We start from the raw sequence: 22932 nt of genomic DNA, 5'->3' as shown, positions 1-22932 counted from the left end.
CTTTTTTTTTTTTTTCTTCTCAAAATTTTTATCTAAAAACAAACCAAAAAAAGGAAAAAAAAGAAAAACAAAATTATTGGAAACTTCATGGTTCAAGTGGGGAGACCGGGGAGGAGGAGCATGGAGCCAAGGCTCCAAGCCTCTCCAGAAAAGTCCTCACCCACGAAGTGCCCTCTTTTGGGGGGACAGCATAGCCGGGGAGAGCCCCCCAGCCTTCGTCTGAAGAGGGCAGAGTCACAGTGGTCCAGGGGCCGGAGAGGGCAGGGGCCAAAGGGGTCACAGGAAGTAGTCAGCCACGGGCTTTTTGGAGGGGATGCCCCGTGTCTCTTGGGGAGCGGCCTCAAAGATGATGAAATCTTTCTGGAGATGCTCATCCAGCTCCAAGATGGCTGCCACATTCCCACAGCTGGAAGTCGGAGGGCAGCAACGTGTTAAAGGAGCGGGTCAGCCTAGATCCCCACCTCGACCTCCCAGCCCAGGCAGCTCACCGGTAGCAGTAGTTGGGTGCCGACCACACAGTGAGTACGGTCTCGTTGAAGTGCCACTTGTAACCTTCCATCACCAGTTGGTGGGCACGGCAGATCATGTCAATGTCATTGGCTGCATTGAACTGGGCCACCACGTCACTGCCAAATAGGTAGCCAGCCCCACGGGGGCTCACGCCCCAGCCTGTTGTGTCTGAGGCAGATGAGGGTAGGGATGCCGAGGGGATGTCTTCCGGGCATCAGTGGTTATCCTCGGCCCTTTGCAGGAGAGTACCCTGCCCCTCCCCCAGTTAGGCCTGTGCAGCAAGAGCACAGGGCCCGAAGGCATTCTGAGGGAGCCTGGGGGCAGGACAGCAAATGCTGAAGCAGATAAGCTCCAAAGAAGAAAGAATTTCCTGATAGTTGAGCCACCTCACCATCAGGGTGACCATGTATTTACTGTCCAAACAGGTACACACAAGAGCGAAAGGAGGTGCTGACAGTAACCACGCCAGGACAGCACCTGTGACCCTGGGCTGCCCAGCCGGCGGGGAGGTAGGAACAGGGCAGAGAGGGAGCGGAGGCTGCTGTTACAGCACAAGAGCCCTAGACGGGGATCAGGAGGCTTGGCTTTCATCTCGGCTCTGCTCCATAATAGCTGAGGAGGCCCACAAAATGAGGGGTCCTCGGGGGGCCACCATTCTGGGAGTCTGACCTCTGCAGAAGCCCCTTCACATTCAGGGAGCCGATGAGCTTGTCCTCAGCAAGCCCCCGAGCAGTGACATACATCCCCACCAATCCCCCAGCTCAAAGCACCCAGCTCCCCATGTTCTCCTCCTCATCAAGGGTGCCAGCCAGTTGGCAGTCAAGCACGGACGCCGGTGAGGACCAGCCCCGCTCTGCTGTCCCAAACTCACCGGCTCGGGCTGTCCCTTCAAGGCACCTGCTTTAACCACAGGACCCCCTCAGTCACTCACTAAACTAAGAGTAGAGCTCCTGCCCTCACCTTCGGGGTCGGACCAGAGCAGGTCACACATGGGCCCATCATGAGGCACCTCTTGCTTTCGGTCAATTGTCCGGATCTGGTCCAGTGTCTGGATGGAGGGGGAAAGGCCCCCGTGCACACAGAAGATCTAAAGGGGAGAGCGAGACAGGTGGGAAGGGAGACTGAGGCCCAGCGCCTCTTCCATCTCTCCCATCCCCGGGAGCTGTGTGGCGGGCCTACCTTGCCATCGATGATGGCCGACAGGCTGAGGTAGTCAAAGATCTCAGTGCAGTAGCGCCACACGGTCACGGAGCCGTACTTGCGCAGACACTCGTCATAAAAGCCGTAGACCTGGGTGATCTGACGGCTTTCGTGGTTGCCCCGGATCAGGGTGATGCGGTCCGGATAGCGAACCTGGAGGTAGGCACCAGGCCAGGCCTGGGGTCGAGGCTCTGTCTGGTGCTCCTAGATGTCCTCACATCTGCCAGCCCCACTCCATCCTCATCACTACTGCCTGAACTGTGTTACATCCACCTCACACACTCCCAGTCCCTCCTCCAGAGGATGCAGAGCTGAATCCTCTCCCACCTCCTGCCCCCCTCACATCAACTACAAACCTAATGGCCCCTCCTTCATCCACCAGGTACAGACCGAGCCCTTAGCGAGACACTTAGAGCACTTTGTCATCTGGTCCCTTACAGCCTCTCTCCCCCCAATGGATAATGTACCCAGCTGAACTCAGCTCCTTGCCACGTTCTGAACTGGATGAGCCTCTATTTCCTCCCCTACAATGCCATCCCTCTGACCCCCTCCGCCAGGGGCCCAGTCAGATGTGTCCCCAAGTCAAGGAAAGCTTCTCTGACAACCCAAGCAGAATCTGTCCGTCAGCAGCAGCACAGCTCAAGAGGTGGGGGTGGATGGAGCAGGAGACGAGGGCGGAAAGGATGCAGACAGGTCAGGCCCGCGGTGGCCCAGGTCTGGGGTCCAGAAGTCAGGGGGTCCCACCTTAAGTGCCAGCAGCAGGAGGAACGTTTCAACGCTGTAGAAACCACGATCCACAAAGTCCCCCATGAAGAGGTAGTTAGTCTCAGGGACATCGCCTCCCACCTGGGAAGGGAGGAAGAAGGTTCTGCTTGGCCCTAAACTGTCCCCGACCCACTGTGGTGGCCCATTTCCAGTCAAGTTGAGGCCCTTCTTTCACAAAGGGCCCACCTGACTAGGGGCCTCTGGTCTCCACTCCACTCACCAAACTCAAAAGTTTCCACTCTCAGTTAAAGGGGTCTTCCAGTCACCCCCAGGTCACCTTTCCCATTGTTTCCCCACACTCACTCTGAACAGCTCCTTGAGGTCATAGAATTGTCCATGGATGTCACCGCATACCTGGAAGCGAGAAAGCAGGTCGGAACTCAACACTCCGAAAGCCTCTGCTACCAGGGGCTGTCCTTCAAAACACCCACTGCTTGAGAAGATCCTTATCTCTCTCGGCTAAGCCTCTGCTTCTCAGGGCCAAAAATCTACTCTCCCACCCCAATCCCCCCACCCCACACTGAGTGCCAACTATTCTGGACGCAAGAGCTGGAGCCGATTCTTTCCAGCTAGACCTGCAGAGGCCCTGGCCCCCTCCTCTCCCTACTCCCCACCAGGCACCCAGAATAAAGTCACTGATAACACACAGGAACACGTGGAGTCATCACTCACCGAACTGAGTTCTTCTGCCCTGGTCAAGAGCATCCCTCCAATGACTCCAAAGACCCTGCCCATAACAGCCAATTCTTCTAGCAAAGCTCCCTTGAAGATGGGGCTCTCAGGGATGAGGGGTAGACCTCGGAGCCCACAAGATTAACGGGAATGACCACGTGCCTAGAAGACCAAGCCAGGCTGTGGAGGGACAGCGGGTACTCACTGTGACCGGCGAGTCCACCCTCTGCACGTTGCTCTCCTCCACCAAGATCTCTCTGGAGACAGGAGAAGACCAGGGTCACCAAAGCGGAGCCAGCCCAACCCTATTCTTGACCTTTTCTGCGGGGAAGGGGAGGATATGAGGCTGTCCTTGAACCTCTAGGGGGCAGGTCGGAGGTGTGCAATTTCCCCAGGATAGCCTGACCACAGCCCCACTGCTCGAGACCCTTCTGTGCGTGGCTCCCTGCTGCCAACAGGCCAAAGCCCAAGCTCTTGCTCACCCTTTGCGAGGAGTCTGGGACTTTCCGGGCCTTGACCCTCCATGCTGCTCCCTTTCACATAGCCAGCGCTTACTCCCAGAAAACAGATGTCCTCCTCCTCCTCTCCACAGAGCCCTCTGCTCAGAGACCGTGCCCTTGGCCGAGCTCTTACAGCCCCTCTCTCCCTACCACAGGGGCCTCCTCCCGGACTGTCCCAAGTCATAGGAGTGGTGCCCCGGGCAGGCCGGCCGTCGGAGGCACCTTCAAAGTGATACGCTGTTGACGCTTTTCTATTACTTATTTAGAGGAAGTGAGGACTTTGTCCTCCCTTTCTCCTTGCAGTGCAGTCTACTTCTACCTGAGTGAGCTTGACAAGAAATTGCTTTGTCCATTACAGACGCCTAATCCTAAGTAGTGCCGTGTTTCTAGATTTTGGCCTTGATGATCACAGCAGCCGTGAACACTTCAGTTCACACCACGTGCCAGGACGGTAGTAAGAGCTCTGCATGGATGACGCAGGCAATCAAACCACCACCCTCGAAGGCAGGCACTGTGCTGATTCCTATGGCTCAGATGAAGAAAGCGGCCGGTCACACAGGCAGAAACTGAACCAAGGCAGCCTGCTCCAGAGTGTGGCCCTTACCAAGCTAGTCTGACGTGGGAGGCACTTGCTCAGCCCTCTCTCTCTGCCAGTCCCCTCCCACAAGACCAGGAGTTCCCTGGGCTTAGGGCGCTCTGTACGACTAAGGTGGCTCCAGGGAGGTGTGCCTCGGTTTCCAGGAATGGTAGGAGGCGCTGGCGGTGGCCCAAGGGGCCAAACAGCAGCCAGGCTCTCCCACCTGTACTGCATCTTGTGCCAAACATCCGCCACATGACTGCTTATAATGACCTTTCCAACTGATTTGGGAGGTTCTTTCCATCCTCATCTGACAAAGAAACTGACGCTTTACAAAACAAAGGGGCAGAATCGAGGTCACAAAGCTGGAGAGTGGCTGAATTGGAACCTCGGGGGCCCAATTTCCTGAGACTTTATACCAGCCCCTTCCACAGACTCTGGGTCGCAACCTACCTCAGTGCCCAGCAAGGCCTTAGCACAGCGTGGGAACCAGGCCCCAGCTGTCACCTGCAGCACATCACCAGCCCTCTCAGGGCTCACACCTGCTCACCTTCACGTCCACAACGAACACTGCTGACCAAAGCACCAGACCCTGCCCCTGGATATGAAGAATCTCATGCAGGCTCCGTAAGGATTTCAAAGACTTGGAGATGTAGAGTGACTTGACCAGGGTCACACTGTTTATAGGTGACAAAGCTATACTTCATACTGAAGACCACCCGATTCAAAACCTTCGGCCGTTCTAATGTGCTGATGTTTTTCACAAGAGCAAATTCAGCTCCCAGGCCTCTGTAGTTCCAAGGTTTTGAGCCTCCGTACCCTCTGAGCAAGCAAAAGCTCTTGACGCGACCAGCCTCAGCCTGGGCCCCTGGTGGGTCCTCAGGAGGCCACGGCCAGGTGCTAGAGTTGGTCCTCCTCCAGATTGGGCCTGGGATAACAATGGCCACCTCAGGCCTGAGCCTAGTACCTCCAAGCTCCATCTTAGGAGCTGGGCAGGACCCTTCCACCCCGCAGTAGCCCCCTGCTGCCTCTCACTGAGTCTAAATGTCTGTCTGCCTGGCTGTCAGTGAGCGTGGAATATGGTCAAAGACCTGGATCCAAAACCAGGCTCCCCTCCGATCAGCTGTGAGAGCAGGGGCAAGACATTATCTTCTCTGAGGCTCAGTGTCCTCTTTGTGAAATACTCACCCCATGCCCTGCCTATTCCACAGGGCTGCAAAGAGCAATGAAGACTGAATACATGAAGAGCCACAGATGAGCATTTAAAAGCAGGCCCTGCCTGTTCACCAAATCCATGCAGGACCTGTCTGGCTGTTACAGGTTTGTGTGGGGCAAAGCCAAGCAAAGAGCCCGACGGTCACTTTCTCTCTGGGTGGCCTTGGTCAAATCACTAGGCTTCAAGGAGTCACAGCTTCCTGTTCTGTAAAATGGGGCTAATAATTCCACCTCACAGGATGGCTGCGGGAAGGAAATGGATATAAGTTCTTTGCAAGTACAAGGCCAGGCTGACAGTGGGTCTGTTGTTCCATCAATGTGGGGTAATTCTGCTGGCACTTTCCCCACAATTCTCCAGCATGGTGGGAGCCACGGAAAGTTCCTCAGGAGGCAGGTAACTGGTCTCCTCACCGCTGCCCACACATCTCAGGGCTCCACTCCTATTCTCATCCTGCTAGGAATGCCCTTCCTCCCTGGGCCTGCTCCCATCAGCTCTCCAAATTATTTTCATCTTTGAAGGCCACCTTCTCTTACAATCCTTCTCCAATAACTTCTGTCCATATCAGCATTGCCCTCTTCCTACAAAATAATTTCAGTAACACCCAACGTTTGTCCGGCACTTACATTTTACCAAAGCCTATGCTGAGCACATCCCAAGCACCAACCATCTTATGAAGTACTATTATCCCCACATGAAGAAACGGAGTCTCAGAGACCTCAGCATCACCAACACAGCGAGGAAGGTGGCAGAGCTGATTCCAACCTAGTGCCATCGTATTCCAAAACCTGATTCTTAATCACTACATCACCCTACTTCCCACGGAACTGAGTTGGGCCTCCCTCCACACCTTGCTTAATTCTACTCTGGCTTATTGGCTACTATTTCCTAGGCTCCCACAATGAATATGAGAGTGATCCAACTCCACTTTCTTGCATTATGGCCTGAAAAGGGACAGGCCATGGAGAACTGGATTCACGATCCATCCCTTAATCGTTGAATATGAGAGTCCTCACCTGTAAGACGGGATCCATTCCCTCCACCTTTTAGGGTTGTTATTGGAATTAAAAGAACACTGTAAACCACAGAGTCTTTAGCTTTTCTGCCTTGAACTCCTGTTCTTGCTGACACTCCCTTTTATCATCTTATTCTTCGAGGTGTATCCCAAAGTTCCTCCAAGAAACGTTCTCTGTTCCCCCCAGACAGATAGGGTTGTTTCCCTGAGCTTCCTAAGTACTTTCTGTACCTAACTCCACTGAAAACACATCATCTAATACTTCAAGTGTCTTCATCCAGGTCTGTCTTCCCCCAACAGGCCGGCTGCTCCTCGAGGGAAGAGGCCCTATTCCGCTCCTCTCCAGGAAAGCTTCCAGGATGAGCCAGGCCCAAAGTTCTCAGCTGGGTTTGCCCCAAGCCGGAACCCCAAGCCTCTCTTCCCCGGAGCCACAGGGCTCACCTAGCCTTAGCGCACAGGGCCTTGACTTCGCTCTCCTTGATGAGCTCGCAGCGCCGCAGCTGCTCGATCTGCCGGTCCAGGTCGCTGATCTCCGCCATGGCCCACCCCCCGGCGCGGGTCAGAGCCGGGGCCGCCGCCCCCTCCGCACCGCACAGGGGTCTCCTGGGAAAGGCGAAGACAAGCCCGCGGATCAGAGTGTCCCTAGGGGGCGCCGGGTCGGGGTCGTGGGCAACTCGATTCTGGAGCTGGCCCGGCCTCCCCACTCCCGCCTCCCCTCACACCGGCTCCCGGGCCCCCAGCGTCCCACAGGCCGGGCAGCACCCCCGCTAACTCCCGTTGAGCCCAGCGGGCCCGCGCTGGGGACGGTGGCCTAGAGGGGTCTCAGACTATTACCGCCGCTGCGACTCCGGCTCCGGTTCCCAGGGTCCCTGTCTTCCTCCTCCCCTCCGCTTTGGGCCGCCGCCACCACCACTTCTACTTCCGGCCCCGCCGCGGAAGCAGAGGAAGACTAGTTCCGCCGCGCGCCGGACGTGGCGTCATACACACGCTCCCCCTCCCACGCCGCGCCCTTACCCCACCCCCTCAAGCCTGAGAGTGGAAATGAGCCCAAGGAACCGGATGTCGGCCACAAGCGGACGGAAGTGATTGTGGGCTAAGCCGATTGGCGCTGTGAGGGATGTTGGGGACCTCAGTCCAGTCCCGCCATCTCAGTGAGGGAAACTGGCGCTGAGCCGGGGCTCCACCCTGTAACTTTAAGTTACACGTTTCTGTTTACCTGTTTTAGCAGGCCTCCCCCTTTACAATCCCTGAGGGATGGAACTTTGCCCTGTTTACACTTGCAGCCCCAGTGCTTACTTTGAACGAGGCCTGGAACAGTTGGCATACAGAAGTATTCGTTCAATTGTGAAGGAATTCCAGTCCGGATCTCTTTCCAGGGCCCCAGAGAAATCTCTGCTATGGAGGACCTCCGAAATTAGAAGTGGAAAAGAGTCCACCTTCCCCACACCAAGTCTATACCTCAGTTAACATGACCTCCCCGATTCCAGAATGGTCCCTTTGAAACCCCTCAGCTACTTATTGTCTGCAGTTTTACTCATTTTTTAGAGGAGGAAACTGGCTAAAAAAGGTTAAGTAACTTGTTCATGGTTGCATAGCTAAGAACTTTGGGTTTGAATCGAAGTTGAAGTTTTTGTTTTGTTTGGCTGCGTTGGGTCTTCGTTGCTGCCCGCAGGCTTTCTCTGGTTGCGGCGAGCAGGGGCTACTCTTCATTGCCGTGCGCGGGCTTCTCATTGCGCTGGCTTCTCTTGTGGAGCACAGCACGCCGGCTTCAGTAGTTGTGGCTCACGGGCTCTAGGGTGCACGCAGGCTCAGCAGTTGTGGCGCACGGACTTAGTTGCTCCATGGCATGTGAGATCTTCCCGGACCAGGGCTCAAACCCGTGTCCCCTGCATTGGCAGGCGGATTCTTAACCACTGCACCACCAGGGAAGTCCCCAAAGCTGAAATCTGAACCCAGGAAAGCTGTGTCCTCAGTTCTAGTTTCTTCTAATGTCACTTACTCTTTCTGGCGCTTTGTCATTAGAAACTTTATAAAACATCCCAAACTGACATTTGAAGTTCTCTGCTTCCCTAGTCTCTTGCTGCACACAGAGGAAGTGACTGGTCTTTAAACAAACTTCTTGGTGTCAGAGCCCTTTTGGAATGTCCTTTTTGCTATCTTCTATGGACCCTCAATTTCTAGCTGCTTTACTTCAGACTTTGTTTCACAGAGAGCTGAGTGAGGCTAGCCACAGAAGTGAGGCCACAGTTTGAAGGGGCACTAGACACCAGTTCTGTTTTGGATGTAGGCAGCAGATGCAAATGTGCAGAGAATGATAAAGGCCTAAGTTCTTAAATTCCTAGAAGGTACTAAGTTTCTATGCAGATAACTACAGGGATTCAGTAGGTCCAGAGATCAGAAAGGTGAAGATTTTTTTTTTTCCCCTCTAGAGGAGAGCTCAGACAGGAAATGGTCCACATCATGAAATTTGGGAAGTGGCAGGACTATGTCGTTGGCTATGACTAAGGTCTTTAATACCCAAAAAGATCTGATATAGTTACTATTACACCCCAGCCTGGGTGAACGGAGAAGGGTTCAAAGCACGGTATAGGGGAAGTGCAGGGCCCTCATTCTGGCTTCATGGAATGCAGAAGCCACAGAGGTTCAGTTCTTAACCCGGAACCTGAGCTCCACAGTTCTGTGTGTGTGTCTGTGTTGTTGAAGTGGATGTCAGAGAGGATTCCAGGTTCTTCAAGGGGTTCCACAGCCCAGAGTCTAAGAAGTCAATTCTAATCCCATCTCCTTTTAAGATGGGAAAGCAAACAAGCTCAACAGTGCAGATTAAGAAGACATGCATTAATAATCTTGTTTCAACCAAGAAACAGTGAGGCAAGATCGCCTTAAGGACAAATTGGGAATAACAGTACCTACTCCTGTAGAATACTTATCATGTTGTACGGTTTACAGATTCAGGAAATCCTAGTTTCTGTCAGTGGCTGTTCTGACAGGGGCCTTCTACACCTGTGAGTTCTGGGCCTAAAACTGAGGCTGAGGCTGCAGCCTCCTAAGACCAGCAGTTACACATGCGCTCCCCCACTGTAAGCCTTAGCAGATGCTGCTGGTAGAAGGAACAGAGCACTTGGTGGTTGGAAGAAAATTCACAAGCTCTTCTCTTGAAGCCCTGGGCAAGTATTAAACAAAGTATTAAACTAGTCCATCTCCTTCACCTATTTTTCTGCTCAAGAAGGAAGAACATAATGCAAGGGCGCTTTCTTCTCTGGGCTCTGCCACCTCCCCCAGCCCTCCCCTGCCCTAGACACCACACACATGGACAACAGACTCCCCCTTAAATAGTTGTTTATTGGCAGTAGGCTGGAAATGGTGGAGTTAGCGTACACAGACAACACCAGGCATCAATGTCACGAGGGAGGCAAGAATGACGGGAAAGAGCAGCCTGGAGCCCCGGTTGAGGCCCCCTCTCTTCAAGAGTGAGGGTGGGAGGGGGCAGGGCCTGGAGTGTTGAGGGGGCAGCCTTAGAACACCTCCGCTTAGTAGGCATGGTTAGAGATGAAGAGGGACTCACTGGCTGCAGCCCCCGCCTTACTACTTGGGGTGTACTTTCCTTGGCAGGCAAGGCTGTTGGCCTAAAAGGGGAGAGGAGCCAGAGTGAGAAGGTTCCTTCTCAGATCCCATCCGCCCCAGCACCCTGCCCACCTCCTGCCCCATCCTTACCAGGGCTCGCTTGACGTATTCTTCCTGGGCAGCCTTCAGGTTCTCTTTCTTTCCACCCCAGGCCTTCAGGGCAGAGGCCTGCAGGGCTCGGCCATAAGAGAAGGTCAGGGCCCACGGCTTCAGCAGGTGGCATTTGTTGATGGCGCTAAGGTTGATAGATGCCTCCTCCTCACTCTGGCCTCCAGATAGGAAGGTGATCCCTGTAGACGAAGGGGGTGAAATGGGGGGAGGGGTTGTAGTCAGGGACCCGGGGGACTGGTAGGAGGCCCTAGAAGCTGACCTGGAAATTAGAGCACATGGGCACAAGGTTTATGGGTACAGTTCGTCTACCTCCCAGAGGTCAAGATGAGGGTGTGGGTCTCACCAGGGACAGCGGGGGGCACTGTGCGACGCAGCGCTGTGACAGTTGCCATGGCAATCTCCTCGTGAGAATATTTATGGGTGCAGGCGTGGCCTGGGGTTACCATATTGGGCTTCAGCAAGGTGCCCTCCAGGTAGACGTGGTGGTCACTCAGAGCCTTGTAGACAGCAGCCAGCACCTACAGCAGGGCGGGACCAAAGTTGGGTGGGGTGGGGTGGAGCAGAGAGGGGGACGGGGGTCAGCCCCAGGGCCCCCAGCCCAGCTCTCTAGGCAGGCAACCTACCTTCTCGGTTACATACTGACAGCGTTTCAAGTCATGGTCCCCATCAGGGAGGATCTCGGGCTCCACGATGGGCACAATGCCATTCTGTGGGGTGAGGGACAGGGCAGCCGTGAGGCCTCCTAACCCAGAGCCCCACCTACGGCTCTCCACAGCCACTGACCAAGATCTTATCTCCATGACGACAGAGACCCCTGGCTTCACAGCCCTTGGCAGATTGCAGATCAGCCATCTCCCCAGATCCACCTGCACAACCCCTAGTCTGCTCTTCTGCTTGCAGAGCCCTCCACGGGCCCAAGCCTGGTGCTTGGGGAGGATCCGGAGCAGTTGCCTCGGGGAAGGTAGGTAGCCTGGCAGATGGGTGGCAGGCTAGCTGACATGCTGGAATGGAAGGAGGTGGGAAGTGGCCTCTTGGGGACCTACAGGCCCACCTGCTGGCAGATGCTGGCGTAACGGGCCAGGACGTTGGCGTTTTCCTTGATGGCGAGGGTGGACGGGGTGTGTTCCCCTATCTTCAGCACACAACGCCACTTGGCAAAGTCAGCTCCATCCTTCTTGTACTGGGCACAGCGCTCCGACAGCCCATCCAGCCCTGTAGAGGGGAGGAATCAAAGCATGGCAGAGGAGGGGGCACGTGGCTCCCACACACCCTGGGCACCAAGAGGGGTACCGAGCTGGGTGGGCTGGTGGGTAGGGCCGGGAGCTAAACGGTTCTCACCTTGGGTGGTTGTCTCGCCGTTTGTTCCTGCCAGGGGTACCACACCCTTGTCTACCTGTTGGGCAACAACACAGGACAGGGAAGTGATCTCTAGTGCCCTTTTCTCCTCTGGAGCCCCGCCCTGTCCCGGCTTTACTTCATCTCTCAAGTATCTTTCCTGGTTTGCAAATGTTTCATGTAGTCACGTTATCTGATCCTATAGAGCAGGACACACACCCAGAGCTGGGGCTCCTACCACTTACTAACCCTATAAGCAAAACACTTCATGGCCTTGAGCGTGTGGTTTTTCAATTGTATAATAAGCGTAACACCTGCCTCTCACAATTGCAAGGATTAAAAATGCCGAGCAGGTCCCATATGTTTCCAGCTTTTTTACACACGATTTGGAGGTGATCTGGGGCAGACTCCACCCAAGTCTCCAGGCTCCCGACCCGAAGTTCATCCCCCAGTCTGCTACTCTCGATTTCTTTCCCCCAGATCCATCTTACATCTCACACCCTGAGGCCTAGCCCCCTCACCTTGATGCCCACAACACCGCCCTTGGCTTTGATAACTTGGGGGAAGGGACGCCCATCATCTGTCTTCTGGTAGAGCGTCTCATGAAAGAGGATGACTCCCCCAATGCAGGGATTCACGCGGTCGTCGGCAGTCAGCAGCAGTTGGCGGTAGAAGCGCCGGTTCTCCTCGGTGTTCTCGGTGCCAATGGACTGCAGTCGCTTGGCAATGCTCCCTGGAGGGAAGCATCACATGGGAATAAGGGGATCAGCCTATCACCCCCAACCTGGGGCCCTCCTCCCACTGTGTCCTGCCCGCACCGGTGGACTCATCTGCAGCCAGGATGCCCTTGCCCGGAGCCACGATCCGGTGAGCAATGTCAGAGAGCTCCTTCTTCTGCTCCGGGGTGAGTGCTGGGTATTGGTGGGGCATGGTGCCTGTCGGTTCCTGGGTAGTAGACAGACCAGGGAGGGCTAGTTAGCAGGGTCTTCCCGTGGTCTCCCAATGAGCAAGGCCCCTTGCCTGGAGGTCAGGGCAAAGGTTCCCTACCTCTCCTGCCCCACAACTGGCAGGTCTCGGGGCACTTCCTGCCCCCAGCTCTCCCCTACACCCGACTTCCCTTTACTAGGCCTGCCTCCTGTACCTTTCCTAACTCTGTTTGTTGCTGGGTGTTGCCCACCTGAGGGTGGGGCTGTATACTGGCCCATCTGGGGTAAAGGGAATAGGCCAGAGCCACGGACAGGCAAGTCACGTGGAAGCCCGACCCTCCTGGCTTGCGCTCTGCCATGGGGTCACCTTGCCTGGAAGCAAAACCGAACCAGAGTATTTTAGAATTAGAGGTTGTGCAGAAGGCAGAAGGCCCAACCTCCTCCTCTGAAAGGAGCCAGAGAAGGGAAGAGGTCTGTGTTTCAAGCCACACAGCAACCCTAGAGCCAGATGTGAGAGTAGAACCCAGATCTTCTGACTGTTACGGGAGTGTTCCTTGCAGTCCACTCGAGATCCCAGGGCTGGCTCAGGCTCCATGGCCTCAAGGACACCCCAAGGTCAGGCTTCTCCCCCCACGGTTGGGGGAGGTTATTAGAAAAAGGGTGTTAGGAAAAAGGCAGGAGGGTCATCAGAAGCCCAGAAAAGGGCCGCAGAGGAAGCCTAGCCCGAGGTGGAGGAAAGGGGTGAGGTTTGTCGTTCTCACTGCTCATACAGGGTGAGAGAACGTGGAGGAGAGGCAAGTGCCCACCCCCTCCCCTGAAAAATGCTCATGTCTGCTCTGCGGCTGCAGCTGTTCCAGGCTCAGAATCAAGGTCACCCGATAAGGAAAAATAGGGAGTGTTCATGCGGCATCAGAAGCTGCCGAGGGGGTTTCCCCTCCTCGGCGGGGGCACCCGTCTCCCAGGACAGGGACCAACCACACGCTTTCGGGAACCCTGAGGCAGTATAAGACCTGGCCCCCACCCCTCGAGGCCTCCTAGGATCCCTGCAGAGGCAAAGGGGCCGTAATACTTGCACCAAGAGTCCCAACAAGAAAAGGGGAGGGGGAAATGGTACTTTATCTCGCCCTGCTTCCTTCCTCCCTGCCTGTGACTCAGCGCGGAGCGGCCCTTGGACTGCGCAGCAAACCGCGGGAGCTCAACATGGAAGAGTTGGGGAGTCTGGGCTAGGAGCACAGGTGTGGGTGGTGGTGGAGAGGGGAGATGCTGGGCCCGGGTGGGGGGCTCTGCGCGGACGCCCGACCCGCCACCACACCCCGGATCCTTCTCCACGACCCTCTCCCTGACCTTCGCACGTGGCGAGGGGCGCTCACCTGGCACAGGAGAGGGGCGGATTGGCGGGGTGCAGCGGTGGAGGGCCGTGGTCTGGCGAGTGGACTGAGAGAGCGAACGCGGCAGTCGGCACCGGGACTCTGGTTCTGCGGCGCGTTCCAAGGGGAACGCAGCCTACTCAGCTCCCGAGGGGGGCACGCGGGGGCGGGCGGGCAGGAGGTGGTGCCGCGCCTTATAAAGGCACCGCTCCACCCTCCGCGGGGTTTTTCCCTTTGCAGAGGGCCGGAGGCGCCCCGGCGTCCAATTGCAGGCGAGGGACTGTGCGAGAGTCCGCCCCGCGAAAGGCGAAGCCCGGAGGCGGCGCTTGCGCGAGGACTGTGCGGCGAGAACACGATCCCTTCCCCCACCCCGTCCCCCTCGGACGTGACTCGGGCCACATCCCGCGGGTCGCGGGGGCCCTCCCCTCCCTCTCCCTTCTCCTCCCCCCACCCCCCCTGCTTGGCGTGCTTTGGGGCGCTGTGACTCAGCCGATTTGGGGCACCGGCAGAGATGGGGATGGGGTGGGGTCGGTTCGGGGAAAAGCGGGTGGCAGAGCCCGAGAAGACTGAGGCTCAGCTTCCCCCGCCACGGGCCCAGTCCAGCGGCCCGGGGGCAGCCCCAGCTTCCGGCTGCGCTGAGGCAGCGTGCGTCGCGTTGTAACCGAATCCAGAGGTCAAGCGACTGCGAGCCCCGGCGGAAGAGAGGGCGGCGAGGGCACGCACGGGGAGCGCGAGGAGACGGCAGGGGCTGGCAAGGGGCGGAGGCGAGGCGGCAGCGGTTCCGGGTGTCCCGCGGAGAGAGTGCCTCCGCCGCATCTGCGCCCCATTCCGGCGGGTCTGGCTCCCGGGACCGGGAGAGCGTATGCGCCCGCCGCCCGGGCCACCTCCCGAAAGCCAGACCCAGCGGAAACCCGCCGGCCACCGCTCTGCCCAAGCAAGTCTGGGGATGCGGGGCCAGAGTCCCTGCGAAACTTCTCCCTGGCACTGACTTCCTTCTCCAAAATAAAATCCGTCCCCCAGCTGTCAGCCTCCCAGATATTTTTCTAGCTTCCCCATCCTACCCGCCAGGACTCCCCTCTTAATCCCGACGCCTTCAGCCCAGCCCCACCCCCGCGCCGTCCTGCTGGCGCCCACCTGCAAGGAGGAGGCCGAAGGAGCGGGCAGAGCCTGGTCAGCAGCGAGTGAGTCAGGCCACACCCGGGCTGGGTTATAAGGCAGCTCCTGCCCTACCCCCAGCCAATGTCCCCGACCTTCTCCGGTGACCCTTGCCCTTTCCTCGCCACAGATCCCCTGGCAGGGGATCTATATTTAGGGAAACCTGAAGCTCCTGACATTCATGCCAGCTGGGGGCCTAAACTGAAGGATGGGGAGGAAGCTGTGGGCCTGCCTCTTTGAGGGTGGAGGGAGGGTCCCCTGCCCACTCACCGGTACTTCAGAGGAGATTTCTTCCTTGGAAATCCAGACTGAGGCCCTCAAAAGGTTGTCAGGAGTAATCTTTGGACAGGGATCTGTGGGGAGGGAAGGAGGGTAGGGGACTCAGATCCATGGTCTTCCCTGCCTCCTCCTCTGCTCCCCTGACTCCGGGCCTCTCGCTGGCTGCTGTGATTCTCTGGAGCCCGTTTCTTTAGAGGGAGGGCAGATGCAGGCACTACACTCACCTCAGAATAACCAAGAGTCCATGGACAGGGTGTGCCTGGGGTACCCCTACACCCTGATACTCAAGGCCCAAGTTTGTCCCATAATGCTCACTGTGGTGAGCAGTGTCCCCCACCCTCACCTTCAAATATGATCATTTACTTGGGGAGGGGGACAGGAGGGCAGGGGCACCTGCCAGAGCACCAGCCACTCTCTCTTCTGGCCCTCCAAAGGGGCTGCCATCCAGCTGGCGGAGGGCTCCTTGAGTCCCACTCTGCAGGGAGCCAGGCTCTCCACTGCTGGTTCCCAGGCTGGTGAGCTGGGTAGGCCATTTGTGGTTCCAATAGCCTGGAGAAAGGTGTCCTGAGGCCCCTCAGGGAACAGGGCATGTGGGCCCTGGGAGATGGCCACTCCCCAAAGGGCAGGGACCCTGGGTCTTGTCATCGGAGCTTGATCTCAAAGCAGAGACAGTTGAGGCTCTGGCAGTCAGGAAGCTGGCACGCACAGGCACAGTCACAGAGCGGGCAGCAGCGAGGGCAGTGAGGGGCCCAATCCTGAGGGAGAGGAGAACGGAGTGAGGGAGTTGGGCAGGAGGAAGGGGGACCAGAGCCTGAAGCTGTTTCCTTCTCAGGGGAGAAGGGAACAGAGTGGCCCGGAAAGTCCCATTTGCCCAGTGGATCAGAGGGTACCATCCACCATTCTTGGGAACAAATCAATTCTTTGTGCTGTTGAGAAATCAGCAAGAGGGTAATGTTCCTAACAACTGGGTTCAGGAGCTGGAAGAAATCATTCGGTGGGGTGGGGGTGGGGGTCCCTTCTTTCTTCCCATCTTATGGATGAGGAGACTGAGGACCAGAGGTCAACTGGCCCTGGACCCAGGCTTAGGTCACAATGTTCAGCTCAGAGGTGGTTCTCCTATATCACGCAATTGAAAGTCATTAGACTGGGAAAGCACACACACACTGTCTATGATGAAAACAACTTGTTGGTTTTGTGGATTTCTTCCTTGGCCTGAGACCAAGCTGCATCTCATTCATCCTCTATTTCTGAGCACCTACTCTGTGCCAGGCACGGACTATGTTCATGAATGATTTTTAAAATCTAGTTTTCCTTAAAAATGGTAATTTGCAGATTTAATTTTTTAATGTTTAAAAGGAGTTACATATTTTTTTTTTTTTTTTTTTTTTTTTTTTTGCGGTCCGCGGGCCTCTCACTGCTGTGGCCTCTCCCGTTGCGGAGCACAGGCTCCGGACGCGCAGGCTCAGCGGCCATGGCTCACGGGCCCAGCCGCTCTGCGGCATGTGGGATCTTCCCGGACCGGGGCACGAACCCGTATCCCCTGCATCGGCAGGCGGACGCTCAACCACTGTGCCACCAGGGAAGCCCGTTACATCTCTTTTATTTATCAGAACCTTGAATAGAGGGCCTCTTTACAAAGAGGAAACGGAGGTTCAGAGAGGGGAGTGATCGTGCAAAGGAATACAACGAAGGAATGGGGCTGGGATGGGTCTGGGCCTGCCTGCTTCCAGTCCTGAGATCCCCCTTGACCAACTGCTTCCCAGGGGCATGAATAGCAGCTTCTTTCAGGGTCTGCTAAGGCAGGGACAGTTCATCTCCTGTCTCCACTGAGCTACCAGGGGACTCAGGCTCAGCAGGTGTCTGAGATAGAGATGAATGTTGAATGAATGAATCAGTCAAAGCATATCATTTTTCCCTCTTTAGGCAGAGGAGAAAGAAGAGGGCTTCTCAGCTCCCAGGGGAGACAGAAGGTCTGCCTCTTGGGGAATAGGAACAGCAAGTCCTTAGGAAGGGAGAACCGGTCCACTCCGACCCACTCCCCTTCTGCCCTGGGACACGGATGATCTGTCACCGCTGCAGGCAGGGACTGGAGTCAGGCCAACTGGCTGGAATAGGACCCACCCAGGATGCGTGACAAGGTTAGCTCCTTGAGGCCTGCGGCAGAGTTAGTGACAGTCACAGTTGCACAGCTCAATCAGACACCGGGCCAAGCCAGGAATAGGGGAATGACCTTTAGAAGAGCTGAGGTTTCGGGGTGCGGTGTCCGATGACTGGTGAGATCAGATATCACCAGGGGCTCCGGTGAGGGGAGGGCATCTGCTCCTGCTAAAAGAATTGTCTCTCTAGAAAGAGGTAGAAGTATATCATGGTGGAGGGGAGAGAGCGAGGTGGCTTCCTTGTGTTTGATGGGGGTGTGGTTTGGGGTGTCTCTGGGGAGTCCCAGTCTGGGCTGAAGTCAACTCTGTGGGTTATTGGAGGACTGCACCGTCATTCTGTGCGCAGAATTGGGGGCTGAGAGAGGTCCCACTGCTCTCGCTTCAGAGAAGAGGGTATTAAAAGCATTTCTTGGCTCTGCCCCCTGGAAGGGTTTGGCTCTAGTCGTTAATAACTAGCTAATGGATACCTCGACTCTCAAAGGCAGCCTTGTGGCTTCCGGAAGGAATCTGCTTTTTAAGTACATTAAACAAGGGCTCCACATGACTGTTAACCCCCGTGTTTCTCTAGGCCTGTAGTTTTTCACTCTGATTTCTTTCACTGTGAGGTTGAGAAGGCCAGCCATCGTTACTGTTTGGAGCTCAGGGTTTGAATCTAGTTCAGGCCCAGGTGTGGCTAATTCATGATTTGTGCCTCAGTTTCCTCATCTCTGAAATATATTTTAAATGTAACACCTACTTCACAGGGTCACTGTGGGGAATCAGTGGAAGGCACGAAGCACGGTGCCTGGTAGGGCGGGAGCTCTCGGCAAAAGGGAGCTCTTCTGTCACAGCGCTTTTCCCTCAGCAATAGCTCTTAACCCTGGTGGTATGTGTCAGTCGTGTAAGAACTTGTTAAAGATTCGCAAATTCCGATCCCATTCCAGATCTACTGGGCATGGGGCCTGCATGCCTGGCTTTCCATTTAAGCCTCGTTCCAGCTTCTGATCACACTAGGGGTTCAGAACCAACCACTGCCCTGGATTGCATCATTTCTCACCCTCGATTCAGAATGTGAGGCAGTTTCTCACATTGCCTACTTATTCCTCTCTGTCCTTGGCAGGAATGTGAGCCCCATGGCCGTGTCTACCTTGTTTCCACTGTGCCCCCAAGGCTCAGCACAGTGCCTCAACAGTGACTCCATAAATCTTCCCTAAGTGAATAAATAAATGAATGAATGAATTAGGCCCTCACGACATACCTGTGAAAGAAGTAACATAGGCAGGTTTCTCCCTGAGAGAAAGAGAAACCTGGCTTTGTGTCTCCACCCAGGCTTTAGGCCTCTGTAAGCCTCAGTTTCTACAGCCGTGAAGGAGCCAAGAGCTTTGGAATATTTGTGGTGGCTACTGTTATTACAAGGAAACTGAAGAACACAGAGGCCTTACTGTGCTTTGTGGAAAGATAGCTCAAGGACAGAATGACCATTCCTCATTCTAGAATCCTTCCTGGCTCTGGCAGAAGCCAGGTAGGATCAGGACTTGAGGTCTCCAGCTTGGAGGCCCTGCAGCGGGCAGTGGGAGGAGCCAGTCCCTCCTGACAGCGCACCTCACTTTCAAGGAGGAAGAGAGGCCTCTGACTCTTCCCGGCCCGCGGACAGAAGGCGAAGGGAGTGGTGTCCCCAGGACAGGGGGCCAGAAATCATTGTGCAATTGAGCATTTCTTATAGAATAGGAGGTTTGAGGACCCAGGGGTCTTCTCCTTTTTCCCCTTTGTCCCCCTAGCCCCAGCCCTGGGCCCCGTCTCCGGGCTAAGAGGAGAACTCTTTGCCCCATAATTTATTTTGAAACTCAAAACATCTTGCAGGGATTTGCAACTGCAGTCTGCCCGAGTTATGAATTTGCTTGGTCTTTTCCCCTCACTCTTCCCTCCCTAGGGAAGGTCCCCACTTCAAGGGCAGGAGCTTTGCTGTCTACATCTCTGAGCCCAAAATAATCAGAGCCTAGGAAGGTGGTCAATTACACTTAACATCTTTAAAGCCACAAATGCAAAAATGTCCTGTCCTCTGTGAGCCAGGCTTCTCCCTGAGGGCTCTGTTTCAACACATGATGGAGCAATTTGCTATGCAAGACTCTACTGTGGAATGCTGGAAAAGTGACTAAATTTCCCTGAACCAATTTATTCCCCTTCAAAAGGAGGATAAAAACATGGATAGATAGCCAAGGTGTGATGTCATGTTAAAAAGGGCAAGTGGCAGATGTGAGGAAATAGTCTGTGTGGTATATGTGGTATGACTACATTTTTACCAATAGTAAAATACAACAGTGATAGTACTGTATGTGTATTAGTATATGAGGGACATACACCAAATGTAGCAGCCTTGGTTAGAGAGCTAGTTTATAAAGTGACTTGTACTTTCTATGTATTTCTACATGCACACTTTGTAATTAAAAAAAATACATATAGATAGGTTTTTAAAAATATCCAGCTCTCGGGGTTGTTAATAAAGTAGCACAGTATCTAGAACATCGTATTTACTCTGCAAACAGAAGGAGCTCTGTGAGGGGCTGTCTTTTCTTTTAACTACCATTTTCAGAAGTAGAAATGTGCCCTACATGTTACACACATTACCTTTCTCCAGCTGCTGCCCTATTTTCCTTTCTCCAAGTAGCTTTCATTACCAGAAAATATCTGATATGTTGTTTTTGGCTGTCTCCACCTGACCCAGTACCCGGAACTGTGCCTGGCCTAGAATAGGTACTCAGTAACAAATTTTGTGGAACCAAAAAATGAATGCACAGAGAGTACCAAGATCAGGACTCAGGGGCCAGGGGCCAGGACGAGAACTCACAGATCCGGCGGGCTGGGGGCAGCAGGCATCCAGGCAGTGGGCTGGGCTGGGCAGAGGGCAGTCACAGGCTTCTGCGCAGGTCCAGCAACAGTCTTGGGGCCTGGAGGCGCCTTGCTTCCTGCAGGGGGAGCTGCAGTCTGTGCAGCAGCCCTGGGCCTACGAGAAGGCGGGGCTCAAGATCTGGGCCAGGTGGCAGGTAGGGAGGGACAGCCAAGACTCAGTTTTGGGGAGAGAGGCAGGAGAAAGTTCAGCTGAGGATGAGAAGAGGATCTCCTGGTCCCACGAAAGGGACAGATGCGGGGACTAAATGGCAAAGGTGTCTCAGGGTAAGGGCCTACGAATGAGGGGAAAAAGTGACCAGGTTCCTCCTCCCCCGGGCCCCCCCTTCGGCCCCCACCAGGCCCCTCACCAGCAGGCAGTGCCTACTCAGCAGCACTAGGCCCAGCAGCAACAAATAGATGCCCACAGCGAGGACGACAATGGCAGGGATGGGGAGCAGCAGGGAGGGGCTGCTGACGGGAGCCGGGGGTGGATTCCACGGGCTAGAGGAGGCCTGGACAGCACAGGAGGAAGGGGTGATGAGGAGATGTGGAGGGGCTGCAGGGACACAGAAATACCAGGAGGGACACGGGAGGTGGCTGGGAAAAGGGGAGCAACAGCCACCATGTGGTGGGGAGAGAGTGAATAGGACTACACTGTCTTGTCCCCAAACCTGCCTTTTCTCTTGTCATCCCCATTTCAGCACCATCGGGGACCTGTTGGGCATTCTAGACTTTTCCAAGATTTATTGCTTTTCCTTGCAGAATGCCTCTCCAAACAGATCTACTGTCTCTGCTTCCACTGCACTACTTTACCATCCCTCAGCCCACAGTACTGGCCACTGTCTTGCAACCTGCAGTTGTGCCCCTTTCCACACCAGCTGTCCTGCGTATCCCTCCCTCCCTTGCGGTCCATCAATGGCTCCCACCGACTCAGCCCAAACTTCTTATCTCAGTGACAAAGGCCTCAATCTAGCCCTGCCTACCTCTCCCTCTCCCCCATTACACTCCAGCCATACTGAAGTCCTAGCAGTTCCCCAAATGCCCTGGCCTCTCTCTCACACCCACGTCTCTGACCATGCTGTTCCTTCTGCCTGGGATGCCTTTTCTTCTCTGTTGCTTGGCTAGCTACTCATCTTGCCAGAGTGGGATGTGCCCTTCCATGGGAAGGCCGTCCCTGCAACTCTCTTTCTGTCTCACAGCTCTTGTCCTGAGCTGGAAGGGTCTATGTTGAGTAAAGAGGCCCCTCTCCAGTCCAGGCTCCAAGGCAGGCAAAGTCAGGGTGAGTGGAGGGCGCTGAGGGGGCCGCTCCAGAGAGGGGTAGGACTCACGTCCATTGGGCAGGACAGCGCCGGTCAGTCCAGGAGCTGCAGAAGAGAGAAAGTCCTGGGCCTCAGACACTGAGAAGGGCCATTGGGCTGGGATGCCCATTCTCCTCCTCCCATTTCCCGTTTGGGGAAACTGAGGCCCAACGACGGTCCCTGGTCCGGACAGCGAGGATGGGGCTTCGGGGCAGCGCCTCCTTCGAAGGCCCCAGCCCGACCCTGGCCACACCCTACCGTTGTCCACAAACCCCGGGCTCCCTCCATCGACCTATTCCCATCACCTGCGCCCTCGGGGCCGCGGGCAGTTCACGGATTCCGAGCCTTGTTTGCTCCAATCGGCCGCAGCTACTGCACCGCCCAGAAGCCTCCCGCTGCTTCTCGCTGTTGTCATGGGGATCAGAGCGCCGCTACTACGGCGGCCGCTCAGACCCAAAACTCCTTCTACGCGCCTCGCTTCCCTTTTCCAGTCTGTGGACGCCCGCTCTTCTTTTCAGTCGCTGTCCGCTGGGCTTTCCGGCAGTTACCGAGTAGAAACGGCGGGAGTTCCTGCCGCTACCCGCCTGGCTCGGATCCTCATCGTGTGCTGGGTCCTGCGGCACTGCAAAAGCAAGACTGAACCCCCGGGCTACACCGCCAACTGGCTGTGTGACTTCGGCCAAGTCACTGCGCCTCACTGAGTCCATTTTCCCCTCTGTAAAACGGGGAAACGCCTGCCTCCCAGGGATATTGTAAAACTCAGAGCCACTTCTTAATTGTATAGAATTATCCTCAGTAATTTTTCAACCTGACCCCCCCCACTCATTTTTATTGACAGTGCCGAAATTTAAGAGCCATCATCTGGTCTCTTCAACCTTCACATCATTATCAAAGTGATTTCCTCCCACCCACGTCAGATCTTGTGCCTTTTCTTTTCTTTTTTTAAAAATAAATTTATTTATTTAATTTATTTATTTTTGGCTGCATTGGGTCTTCCATACTGCGCGTGGGTTTCCTCTGGTTGCAGTGAGCGGGGGTTACTCTCTTCGTTGCGGTGCGCGGGCTTCTCATTGCTGTCGCTTCTCTTGTTGCGGAGCACGGGCTCTAGGAACGCAGGCTTCAGTAGTTGTGGTGCACGGGCTTCGTTGCTCCGCGGCATGTGGGTTCTTCCCGGACCAGGACTTGAACCCGTGTTCCCTGCATTGGCAGGTGCATTCTTTTTTTTTTTTTTTTTTTGAATTTTTGAATTTTATTTTATTTTTTTATACAGCAGGTCCTTATCAGTCATCAATTTTATACACATCAGTGTATACATGTCAATCCCAATCTCCCAATTCAGCACACCACCATCCCCACCCCCCCCACGG

At 55.3% G+C, this 22932-nt stretch overlaps 3 protein-coding genes across 10 annotated transcripts; all 3 read right to left on the bottom strand.

The window, feature by feature from the left end:
- Positions 1–16: 16 nt before the first annotated feature.
- Positions 17–7412, bottom strand: PPP4C (protein phosphatase 4 catalytic subunit). 2 transcript variants are annotated; one of them, XM_007107344.4, is made up of 9 exons: positions 7287–7412; positions 6894–7055; positions 3353–3404; positions 2779–2829; positions 2455–2556; positions 1690–1863; positions 1471–1597; positions 489–678; positions 17–406 (listed from the first exon to the last, which is right to left on the bottom strand). In XM_007107344.4, exons 2-9 carry the CDS (start codon positions 6989–6991, stop codon positions 277–279), a joined length of 924 nt encoding a protein of 307 aa, XP_007107406.1. In that variant the 5' UTR covers positions 6992–7055; positions 7287–7412; the 3' UTR covers positions 17–276. The 2 variants fall into 2 exon arrangements, with proteins under 2 accessions (XP_007107406.1, XP_007107407.1); XM_007107345.4 differs by lacking the exons at positions 3353–3404; positions 6894–7055; positions 7287–7412 and adding an exon at positions 3148–3326.
- A 2359-nt stretch (positions 7413–9771) lies between these two features.
- ALDOA (aldolase, fructose-bisphosphate A) lies at positions 9772–15053 on the bottom strand. Of its 3 annotated transcripts, XM_024123635.3 has the most exons (10): positions 14947–15053; positions 13816–13879; positions 12338–12464; positions 12041–12252; positions 11523–11577; positions 11236–11396; positions 10808–10891; positions 10528–10702; positions 10164–10363; positions 9772–10075 (listed from the first exon to the last, which is right to left on the bottom strand). In XM_024123635.3, the coding sequence occupies exons 3-10, from the start codon at positions 12447–12449 to the stop codon at positions 9980–9982; spliced, it is 1095 nt and encodes a 364-aa protein (XP_023979403.1). In that variant the 5' UTR covers positions 12450–12464; positions 13816–13879; positions 14947–15053; the 3' UTR covers positions 9772–9979. The 3 variants fall into 3 exon arrangements, with proteins under 3 accessions (XP_023979403.1, XP_007107409.1, XP_028341132.1); XM_007107347.3 differs by lacking the exon at positions 13816–13879 and having other exon boundaries at positions 14947–15051; XM_028485331.1 differs by lacking the exon at positions 14947–15053 and having other exon boundaries at positions 13816–13903.
- Positions 15054–15095: 42 nt separating this feature from the next.
- LOC102986820 (sperm mitochondrial-associated cysteine-rich protein) lies at positions 15096–21958 on the bottom strand. Of its 5 annotated transcripts, none has more exons than XM_028485333.2 (6): positions 21871–21958; positions 21596–21631; positions 20636–20779; positions 20227–20382; positions 15590–16001; positions 15096–15320 (listed from the first exon to the last, which is right to left on the bottom strand). In XM_028485333.2, exons 2-5 carry the CDS (start codon positions 21599–21601, stop codon positions 15888–15890), a joined length of 420 nt encoding a protein of 139 aa, XP_028341134.1. In that variant the 5' UTR covers positions 21602–21631; positions 21871–21958; the 3' UTR covers positions 15096–15320; positions 15590–15887. The 5 variants fall into 5 exon arrangements, with proteins under 5 accessions (XP_028341134.1, XP_028341135.1, XP_007107411.1 ...); XM_028485334.2 differs by having other exon boundaries at positions 15640–16001; XM_007107348.4 differs by having other exon boundaries at positions 15106–15320; positions 15610–16001.
- Positions 21959–22932: the final 974 nt, after the last annotated feature.

This window comes from Physeter macrocephalus, unplaced genomic scaffold, assembly GCF_002837175.3.
Source record: "Physeter macrocephalus isolate SW-GA unplaced genomic scaffold, ASM283717v5 random_326, whole genome shotgun sequence".
Lineage (NCBI taxonomy): Eukaryota > Metazoa > Chordata > Mammalia > Artiodactyla > Physeteridae > Physeter > Physeter macrocephalus.
The sequence above is the reverse complement of the archived record's forward strand: the minus strand, read 5'-3'. Positions and strand labels throughout refer to the sequence as shown.